An 11,367-nucleotide genomic window follows, 5' to 3' on the forward strand; every position below is an offset into this window, starting at 1 on the left:
CAGACTCTTTTTTTATTGAAATGCTTCAATCACAACTTATTTGAAAGAACAGACAACCATCCACAAATGCTATCCACTATGGTTCCATCCAGGAACTATGCAATACTCTTCTGTTGTGATATGCCAAGATTAGTGCTAACTGGGTCAGAGCTGTACAACACATGGAAGAAGACTCTGAAAGGCAGCTTACAGCTCTTACTCCTTTCCAGGGACTTACATATACTTATCACTCAGTTGTTAAATCTTCTTGAGTGGTGTCTTCTGCTTCCTGAAAAATATGAGGAAAAAGAACAGGCTCAGAGTATTTCCAAATGAGGATCTTAGAATGGCAAAGCATACTCTAAGTATACAGGCTGCATCAGAAGCGAGTTGTTTTCCATAACTATTATCATAATAGCCCAGATAGTAAATAGGAACAACATAATCTTCAGAGACACTCTCCTTGGCAAATTCTGTTAGAAGTACCAAGAGTATCGGCTCCTATTAATCTGGATATTCCACTTCAAAGAGGCATCCACAGTGAATTATTTGTCTTTTATTTTTGTACAATTCTAGGGCATATTGTGGATTTTACAAACAATAAACAATGAAGTACCTTTGTTTTAAGCAGGTATGATTTTACTCATTTATACCTTGGGTGAAGATACTGTTGGAATAATGGAATAATCAAACTGTTTCCTACACATTTGTCTTAGTACAATTTCAAAGTTTTGTAAGATAGGAACAGTGTCCATATATTACTGTATTTGATATTCAGTTATGTTGCCTGTGCTGAAGAATCTTCTTGCACATTTTATTTTGAGCTACTGTTTATCACCTTTATTGATTCTTTGTATTCAACCCACATCCTTGTATATTTCTGTGGTATCTTTACTTAGTAAGACTCTCAATACCTTCTTTATAGATATCATATCCTTTGCTCAATGTGGCTGCACCACAGTTTTATAAAATGACATTATCAGTCATTTATTTTTTCAGTGGTTTCCCAATATCTATTTGGTTCCTGTGCTTTTTTTTTTTAAATGCACCTGTAAATCTTCTGCTATATAGTATAGAAAGCACCATCTACTACTTGCTTTCAGTTCCATAAACTCTTTTATGGAATGATTTATTCTGTTTTCCAAAGGTCCCTTTAGAGCCAGTGACATTGCAGAATCCAGAATTTTATCCATGCAACAACAGAATCTTTTGATTCCAGTATATTTGTATTTCCTTAAATTTGATGTTATTTTTCTCTTCCTGTGTCTCTGCCAACTTTGCATTTGTTTACAAATTTCCGAAGGAAAGTCATAACAATATGCTGCATAAAAATATAACATATGCTGGAGAATTTTAAAAACCACTGTAAATAATTTATTATGATATTAAGCTTTTGTAGGCTAAATCCCCTCCATCAAATGTAGGCTTTCAATTAAAATAGATTTGTATTGCAACAAATTTATGCCATAATGGACTACTGTTAAGGATTAAGATAATATAAAATGTAATATAGTTCATGAGAGCTATCCAGATGCACCATTAAAGACTAAGCAACTACACAAAATAGTTTAACAACCCTAGCAAGAAACGTTATTATCAATATAGAATTCATCTCCCTCCAGTGCTCATAACATATTCTCCCTGTGCCCATTCTCAATTATGATCCATATGTGGCACCATTGTCAACTTAAAAGAAAAGCATCTAAGGCAGTTGTAACAAAATACAAAAGGGCTGGATCTTTTATATTTCGCATTCTTCTAATCAGAAAAAAAAATATTTTTCCTTGGCTCACTTCAAGCTCCTTCTCTCTCTCTCTTTCTTTCTGTAACTCCAACTCTTCTTCCTTTCGCCTTTGACGTATATCTGCAGCCTCATTGCGTTCTTCTTCCTCAAAGAAATCTTTATCAAGGCGCTCCAGGTTTGGGAGCAAGACCAGGGCTTCTAGACGGTATTCCGTCTCATCAGAACAAGGATTTTCTAACAAGACCAGGGCTCGTAACATGGGCAGCACTTGTAACTTTTCCAATTCCTGTACTTGTGCAATTGCATTTCCCCTGCAGAAATGGGAAAGAGATATCTGCCTTACAAAATATCGCTATTAGGAAAATAATAATTTAAAGAAAGCAATAATTTCAGAAGAAAATGGGAAGAATAAATGGCCTATTTAAAAAGAAGAAATAAGTGTTTTTCTGAATTTAAAGTGTTTCCTTTGTTAGCCTACTTTACTTGTACAATCATTTACTTTTATAAGACATCTGGTGTCAGAATCTTCCCATTAAGCTATTAAGCTATGGTCATAAAAAGCTATTCTTAGCACAGGACATTTAAATTTAAGTTATTAATAGTAACGGTAAACAAACAATCACCACCTAGGACCAATTGGGATCAGTAGGAATTAATAATGATTGTGAAGTACAACTGTTTAAAATACAAATCACACTATTCAGATAGAGTTTGTTTGTTTGTTTTTGTTTGTTTTTTGTTTGTTAAATGTCTTAGAAATTTTAAAAGTCTGTGGGCTGCTACTATTTATTTTCTACAAATCTAACATCTTTATATCAGTGTATCTTATATCAGATCCTATTAGTGAGCTGTAGAATTGTCTACAATCACTGAATAATCATTGTACTGATGTAACTATATTGAGAGCAAGCTTTATATTGCCTCAATGATGTTTGACTGTTGCTAGGAAGGTGTTAGAAGTCACTAATGGGAATATGCTGTGATTATATTTTGTGATGCGAAATAGGAGTTACTGTAGTTGCAAGTAAAACTCTTGATTTCCATTGACCTTAACAACAAATATCATTTATTATTATTTTTGTAATTGCTATATAAATTAGATGCCTCCTCTGTGCCCTTGCCTCATTTCCTATCTCGTTTGGGGGATGAGGATGGGGCATATATAAAATTTCCTCTTATTTTTCCTGTGGGAATGAATGTGACTTACTGGTAAACTAGAATCCATTGTCCACACTTTATATCCAATAATTTAACTACAACCATGTAAGATTGTCTGTGTTGCTGTGATCTAATACAATTAATAGGAGTAATGTTCTAGTACATTTTTAAAAAAAATTAAAAATTGATATTTATTAGGAAGACATGGTTTAAACAACCATGTCATATTATTCTCTTTATTTCCAAGGTGACTTTGATATTCGATACAGAAGCCCACATACCGTAGGTTGAGGTACTGAAGAGATTTCATGTTGCTTGAGAAACCATCCAACACTTCAATTAGATTGTCACGCAAGTGTAGAGTTGTGAGTTGCTCCAGATTTTCCAAGCCCTCTAGACGACTAATAGTATTCTGAGCCTAAAAAAAGAGGATATTGTAGGGTATGCTGTAGAGAACGGAATATCAGAGTTGAATCGAAAGTACATTCATCCAATCATAAGGAATAAGAGACCTTATAAACCAGTCATGTGTTTGCAATTAATTTTAGGGATATCATTTTCCAAACCTTACCTGGAAAAAAGGAGAAAATTGAGGGACAGATGGATTGCCTGCATTCAATCTAAATGCTATAGATTCTATGGCTTCAGAATCAAGTCAGCATTTGCCTCTGTCTCCTATAAATCTTTTTGTTACATTTTGCCTGATTAAGAGTCAAGAATATCTTGACAGTTTGCATACTACTGTGATCTCAAGTGTAATAAAGATATTGCCCTAAGATGAATAAATATGCAAGAGCACAATCACATTCTTGACACATGATGTATCACAAATTTGAATCATCACTAATGTTCCCTCCCTTCTATATTCCCCAGTGATCAATTTTAACACTGGCATTTTGTTGTTATTGTTAATTTAATTTCACGATTATGCTGTTTCTTTCGTCAAGGAGCCCAGCATGATTTCTGTCCTCCCACTCTTTTTTTATCCTTACTATAACACTGTTAGACTGCTGAGAATGTGGCTGCTTCATTCAGTGGGCTTTATGGGAACTAGAATGGGAATCTGAACCCAGATCTGTGGACTTCTTTGTAAAATCATTACAGTCATCAACAGAAATTAGAGACTGTGCACTAACATTGGACTGTAATTCTACATGTTAATGATTGAAATCATATCCACTTTGAAATACAAAAGCTCAGACTATGCAATTTAACACATCTTCTGTTTAACTATATTACCCTGCCACAATCAGGTATAAACTGTGTCTTCGAAGCTGCTATATATATTGCAAGGAAAACTTGGAAAAATTTATTTTAACAAGGCAAAAAAGGGAAGATTTTCATTTGCATGCGCTACCTTTCACATCATCAGAGTTTCTCGAGCTTCTTTTTTTTTTATTTGCATTTATATCCCGCCATTCTCCAAAGACTCAGGGTGGCTTACACTATGTTAGCAATAGTCTTCATCCTATTTGTATATTTATATACAAAGTCAACTTATTGCCCCCAACAATCTGGGTCCTCATTTTACCTACCTTATAAAAGATGGAAGGCTGAGTCAACCTTGGGCCTGGTGGGACTAGAACCTGCAGTAATTGCAGGCAACTGTGTTAATAACAGACTGTCTTACCAGTCTGAGCCACAGAGGCCCTTCTCTGTAGCCTCTATAACTATATCACTCTGTAGTGTAATTATGTACACAATTACCATATCTAGTTTGATATAAAGCGAAAAGGATGTTTGAAGACAAGTTCCCTTACCAGGTACAGGTTTTTGAGTTTGGGCAAGTAGATTCCAGCTGTAGACTTTAGACTGTTTCCTCGCAACTCCATTGTGTGCAGTTTTGACAGGATATTTGGATTCAGTTCTGATAGTACCTCAATCGCATTGCCTAGATATGAGAACAATAGGCAGTGATAATTAATTTGTCCAGGATTCTTTTTCTGCAAAACATAAAGGGAGACATTTTTCTCTAGATTCAGGGGAATCCTTGAGTGTATACCCACTCACCTCTCAGGTTAAGGCTGGCCAAACGTGGGTGGCAAATGCCAATAGTGTCTTTGATGTGGTTGTTGGCAAAGCTTGCAATCTGCAAGTAGGGCAACTCTTCTATGCTGGCACTGGTTAACCGATTATTATCTACTTTCAGCCACAGCAAATGTCTGAGAAATGCCAATGGAGAGAGGTCACGGAGCAAATTGTCTGACAAGTCTACATACCGTAGATGGATGAAATTATGGATGAATGTGATATCTGTCAGTTCCCTGTCACAAAATGAGAAAAATTACATTATTCCCCAATTATCAGTTTTCCAGTGCCTTCCCTAAACATTTCTATTCCATAAAGAAGTGGAATAACAGCTCATGGAAAGGAGACAAAATTCTTAGAAAAGTAAGAGATATTTCTGTGCACTTACTTTTCTCTAACTTCTAATTTCACAAAGGCATGTGCAAGGCCATTGCCAGTTTTACATAAAAGTGAGAGGCCTTCCTTCATCATCTCTTCATTGAGAGAGGTTGAAACTTGAGGCTGTGGGGAAAAAAGCACAGTCAAGAAAAGATACAAGAAAACATCAAGTCACAGCAATCATTTTGTATGATGAGGCAATAGTTATTTTTTTCACACATTTCCTTCTACACTTTGCATGCCTTCCTTTGTGTGCATGTGGTTGATGTCTTCTTCACTACAGCAGACAAGCTGGGGAATGAGGGAGAGAGAGATAAAAAATTCAGGGTAGAGATGAGTGAACTATGGGTTGTAAGCTGACAATTTTATTTAAAATCAGCATCCATTATCTCACTCAGAGATGTACATACATTTACTTTATTTCTAAAAAGGTTAGCCTGTTCAATATTTCTTCTTTTTTGTCGGGAATTTTTTGTTTTACACATTTTTAAAATAGAAGCAGCTTTAGAAAGGGAACTTGTGATATCTTTTGCAAAGAGCATCTCACATAGGCTATGTTAAAAGCTACATTAAGTTCTTTTAAATTGCATTGACTTTGATGGGCAGAGAAAACATTTTCTAGTTTTAATGTAATTTCAATAAATTGTTTACTGCCTGGATTGAGGTGCTGTATAAATTCCATGAATGAATAAAGGAATTGTGTTTTATATATTTTTGAAAAAAATGCAATAAATATTAATATGCTTTACCTCTTCCTCTTCTTCATCCCCTTCCCTTTCTCCTTCCCCTTCTACCTCCACCTCCCTTTCTTCTTTCTTTTCTTCAATTTCTTCTTCAGTATCATTTTCATCATCAGGTTCCTCATCTGACATTTTCCAGAGTTAATGCTTTCAGGCTATAAGAATAGAATAGAATAGAATAGAATAGAATAGAATAGAATAGAATAGAATTTTATTGGCCAAGTGTGATTGGACACACAAGGAATTTGTCTTGGTGCATATGCTCTCAGTGTACATAAAAGAAAAGATACGTTCATCAAGGTACAACATTTACAACACAATTGATGATCAATATATCAATATAAATCATAAGGATTGCCAGCAACAAGTTATAGTCATACAGTCATAAGTGGAAAGAGATTGGTGATGGGAGCTATGAAACGATTAATAGTAGTGCAGATTCAGTAAATAGTCTGACAGTGTTGAGGGAATTATTTGTTTAGCAGAGTGATGGCCTTCGGGAAAAAACTGTTCTTGTGTCTAGTTGTTCTGGTGTGCAGTGCTCTATAGCGTCGTTTTGAGGGTAGGAGTTGAAACAAAGTAAATAACAAAGATTATAAGTGATTTCTAGCAACTGGTCAGAATCTTATTTCAGTTGAATATGAGCAAACTTGGTGTCAGTATTGGTGAGAAGGGCAAAATGTTCTCATTTGAGGATACCATTATAGAAGGTGGGAGGGAAATGCTTTTAGGAAACATCCTATGTTTCAACTGGTCTTTTAGCATAGTGTCCTTTTGAAGACCTTTTAAAACATCTTCCAGGCAGCTGTCATCTTATCTTGGTCAGAATCCTCAGAAAAATCTGTTGGAGCCCAACAAGAGGGTTGAAGTGACAATTTTGAGGCCAACTAGGACATAGTAAGGCAGGTAGATAAAAAAAATAATAATCAAGGACTTCACCGGGCATGTTTCAAATAGTCTGTCAGCAAAAGAGAAACGGAAGCCCTTGCACCCACCTGCTCCCCCTAAAAAGGAGAAAAACGTCAGATGCACTTTATTACGTACCGTGGGCAGAAGCTGCACCGGTTGAAATTCTCTCTATTGTTGCTGCCCACCTTTTGTGCCTTTAGCGTCCGTCCCTACTATCGTAAAAACCAAGGCAACCACCCCTGGCCCTTTAGCTCCACCTTGTGCCCAATTCGCGTTCCCTCAACTCTCCAAGCAGCAGTACCTAAACAGTTACTACGGTACTATCCATTCCGAGTAGCTGACTCAGTGCAAGACTTAGCCGCTAAATGTGGAATACTTAGTTGCTAGGGCAACTCCGGAGGAGGCGGGCACTGTCATCGCGGACGCCTTTACCTCTCCGACAGCCGCCGAATGACTGCCAGGTTTTTCGACAGGGCGAAGGCGGCTGGAAGAAAGCGCGGGAGAAGCGGATTGGATGAGAGCCGCGAGATTTGCATAAAGCGTCCTAGGGGAGCCTCCGAAGCTGTGTTCCTTAAGTTTGGGGAATTCTGAGAATTGAAATCCACAAAAGTTGCTTAAGCGGGAGAAACCCTCCTCCAAGGAGTCAGAAGAAGCGAAGCAGAGCCGGGTCGACAGTAAGTGATGGGGTGCAAAAGACAAGAAATAACAGGATGTCCACGCTGTCACTTTGGACGTAAGAGACTGGATAACCATTTGTCTGAATTGGTATAGGGTCCCCTGCTCGAGGAGGGGGTTGGGCTAGAAGACCTCCAAGATCCCCTTCCAACTCTATCGTTCTGTGTTCTATGTTCTTCATTCAGGGTACAGTACAGTAATCTTTTTCACATGTACAGTGTTTATTTATCACTGTTCTGTGCCACCTTTTGTCAAATTTATTCAGTAATGCTAACATCTTATCTCATATGAATGCTGTCACTGTATTTATTCTGCCAGTCTTTCAATCCCCTGTGCCTTCGCTATTTTATTTCCCTCTGACTTCTATAGCTTCTTGGCTGCCTGACTAACTAACTTATAGATGCATGACAAATAAGGTTCATGAGGATCAATTACATCTCCCCTCATCAATAGAGACTTATGTGATAATAAATTGGGGTGCTTTTGAGAGAATATACTAAATTGTAGTGACTGATTCATCCACACTGCCACAGGTTTACACTAAAGGCTGAACCAGCATAGCAAATCAATTGAACAAGCCAAAGAGCCATAGCATTCCAAGTTGCTTTTACCGCAGCATGGGCTTTTGTCAGGCTTTTAATTCATTTTAGTATTGCTTTTAATGAATTCTGGTGCACTTTTTATTTTGCATTTATTTTAATGCAGAATACTACCTGGAACACTTAGATGAATTAAGTAAATAACCTCATTAGACTAATCTAACATGCCTGTCACTTGGCAAGTGTCCTGTATTAGGAGTAAATTAAATAAAGTGCACTTAATTAGATAGATACAGAAGGTTGGGTGAGGAAGGAGGCTGGGTGTCCTATGAATGTATAATACGCATGTTGGGCTACAAACCATCAGTTATTGGTTCTTGATTTCAGCTTGCAGAGGATTTGGTGCAGAACAGAGCATAGTGCCATCAGGTGAATGAAGCAGCCCTTCTTGCTCAATCTCTAAAATTGCTACCATTAAATTGCAAGTGATTGGGGAACTATGTCCTCAGCATGAACCAAACATTTGCTTTGCTCCTTCTACAGCAGTCAAGGGTCACAGTGAGTGAACACTGACATGGTGAAATCATTGAAATGGGCAGGTGAAGAATTGTGACTTAATTATGTTCATTTGGACCAGGAAGGGTCGACCTTCCTCACAGAAACATGCTTTTCTGGCAAAATTTTTGCTATTTCTTGATTATCTACCATCAAAAATAGGAAATATGATTTCTGGGGAGAGTGGATAGTCTGGAGATTGAAAACACTAGTCTGGTGATGGCACCAAAGACTGTGTCTCCATTTCTATATTTTGGGAACTCCTCTACTCGATTATCATAAGACAGAGGTATCAAACTCAAGGCCCATGGGCTGGATCCAGCCGCCCTGGAAACAGCAAAGGACCGGCCTGTGGTGCCCCTGCCAGTGAAAATGGAGCTCGGGAGGGCTGCGTGCGATCTTCCCAGGCTCCGTTTTCGGCTGTGACAGCCTCCTGCACTCTTCTGCCAGCGAAAATGGAGGTCTCTGAGTTCCGTTTTCACTGGCAGAGGGCTACAGGAGGCCATCATGGCTGAAAATGGAACCTCGACGAGTGACATTGAGCTGGCCACTCTGGCCACGCCCACCCCAACCCCAACCCCCAACCTCGGACCACTCCGAGATCAAACAGAACTGGATGCAGCCCTCAATGAAATCGAGTTTGACACCCCTAGGTGTCCCATAGGATGTCTCTCCCCTGCTCTTTTGCTAAAAATAGATTTTGCTGCGTGCCCCAAAGAGTATGTCAATGAAGTAACAAAAGACAGAAAACGTACTGGTAGTAAGGTTACATCTAGAAAACAGGTAATTGCACTCTTGAGAAATCCAATACACTTAGGTAGCAGATACTTCTGCAACATACATAAAAATCCTTCCTAAAAGCTAAATATGTAAAGCTAAGTACGTCAAAGATAAAATGCTGGGCACAATCAGGCATAACTCCAGAGGGCTGAACAGGTATTTTATCCAGTGCTCGGGACCTAAAGGTTGGCTACACCATCTAGAACAGGGGTGTCCAAACTTGGTCCCTTTAAGACTTTTGGACTTCAACTCCCAGAGTCCCTCAGCCAGCAAAGCTGGCTGAGGAACTCTGGGAGTTGAAGTCCAAAAGTCTTAAAGGGACCAAGTTTGGACACCCCTGATCTAGAATCTCAATGAAATGAAGACTTATTTCCAAGACTTAAAAGAAGCGTGTGGCAAGGTTATAGAGCAAACAATTTGTTGGAAATCTTTTGTGCATGGACTCCTAAGGAAAGACCACTAGGGAGTTTCTTGTGTGGAAAAGATGGTTTAAAATAGATTGAACACTTTCATGTACATAGTATACATAAGTAATGAACAGAGTAAGCAGTCTTTTTGGACTGGTGGGGACATTTACAAATTTTCATACAGAATATATGAATATTTGACTGTTCACATAAGAGCTATGGCTGGGAACACCCACAAAATAGTTTACTTGACGATCAAAAGAAAGTTTACTAGAACATCAAAAGAAAGTGGGAAATAAAAAGGCTGTTCTATAAAGTCACATAGAATGTTTCGAAACCACTTGCCACCAATTATGCAGGGTGTGACCGCATTATTTAGTCCTGAGGGATTATCAAAATTTAATCAGTTCAGTTATGCATGAAGATTGTTAACACAAGAAGTATTCTGGACAGGTCCACCCGGTAGGATTGCATTGGATTTTAAGAATAAGTCTGAGCTCACTTATTACATCAGAATGCAGTTTGGCTTGTTTCTGTTTTATCTTATTGTTTATACTACAGTTTGCATATATTTTATGCATCTTGTGTAAAATAGGTTTCTTCTTCTTTGGAGAATAATTTCATACTTTTAAAAATGTTTGTAAAAGTTTTTGTTCTTATCAGTTACTGTACACGAGGCACTAGCTTTATTTCAGTCTTAATAAATTCCAGTAAGTTAAAAAATTTGAGAATTATCTCCCTCTCTGGAAGAAGGTAGGATTCTGAACAATCTCTTTTGTCAAGACTTTCATATCCCATCTCACTATGTTCTTTGTCCCCTCTTACTGTGAACTGTTTCAGTTGGGAAACAGTCAACTCGAATTCTTTTATGAACTTTGCCCTTGTTCTTGATGGCCACTATATAATATTGTCTGAAGTCCAAAGTCACATGTCCTTATCTGCACATGCTACCATAATAGGATTGATAAAACTAAATGTTTGCTGTCATGTGACAATTCCAATAATTTCTTCCCTGTAATTGGATTAAAAGTTATGCAATCTGCTGAATAAAGTGGTACTTATAAAATAACATATTGGTTTAATATTTGACTTTGGGGTTTCTAGAAACCACATCATTTTTCTTATGCATGAACATATTAAGAAATCAGGCTGCAACTATTTTTGATATGCTGTAGCAAAGGCCACAAGGCTTTTGCTCTATTTCTTTCTGTGATGTGACTATTAATGGAGAAGATCCTTGGCCCAAAAAAATGCTATTTACTTGATTTATAGTTCCAGAATTTAAAAATTTATAGTCACATTCATCTTGTTAAATTCTATGCAGTGTATAGATAAAAAGCCTAATTCAAACACCTGCCTGATTCATGTATGATTTTTGATCTAAAAGTGCTATAGTTAAAAATAAGTTTTTGAATACCCAGTTAGAGATGATTTGTTACAGATTGTTAGATAATCTGATTTCTTCCATTTAGCTC

At 37.5% G+C, this 11,367-nt stretch overlaps 1 protein-coding gene across 1 annotated transcript; it reads right to left on the bottom strand.

The window, feature by feature from the left end:
* Positions 1-128: 128 nt before the first annotated feature.
* On the bottom strand, positions 129-7,358 carry LRRC23 (leucine rich repeat containing 23). Its single transcript, XM_058166865.1, has 8 exons — positions 7,072-7,358; positions 6,037-6,182; positions 5,298-5,410; positions 4,892-5,145; positions 4,642-4,772; positions 3,163-3,299; positions 1,773-2,034; positions 129-268 (listed from the first exon to the last, which is right to left on the bottom strand). Exons 2-8 carry the CDS (start codon positions 6,157-6,159, stop codon positions 227-229), a joined length of 1,062 nt encoding a protein of 353 aa, XP_058022848.1. The 5' UTR covers positions 6,160-6,182; positions 7,072-7,358; the 3' UTR covers positions 129-226.
* Positions 7,359-11,367: the final 4,009 nt, after the last annotated feature.

Source organism: Ahaetulla prasina, chromosome 2 (assembly GCF_028640845.1).
Source record: "Ahaetulla prasina isolate Xishuangbanna chromosome 2, ASM2864084v1, whole genome shotgun sequence".
Lineage (NCBI taxonomy): Eukaryota > Metazoa > Chordata > Lepidosauria > Squamata > Colubridae > Ahaetulla > Ahaetulla prasina.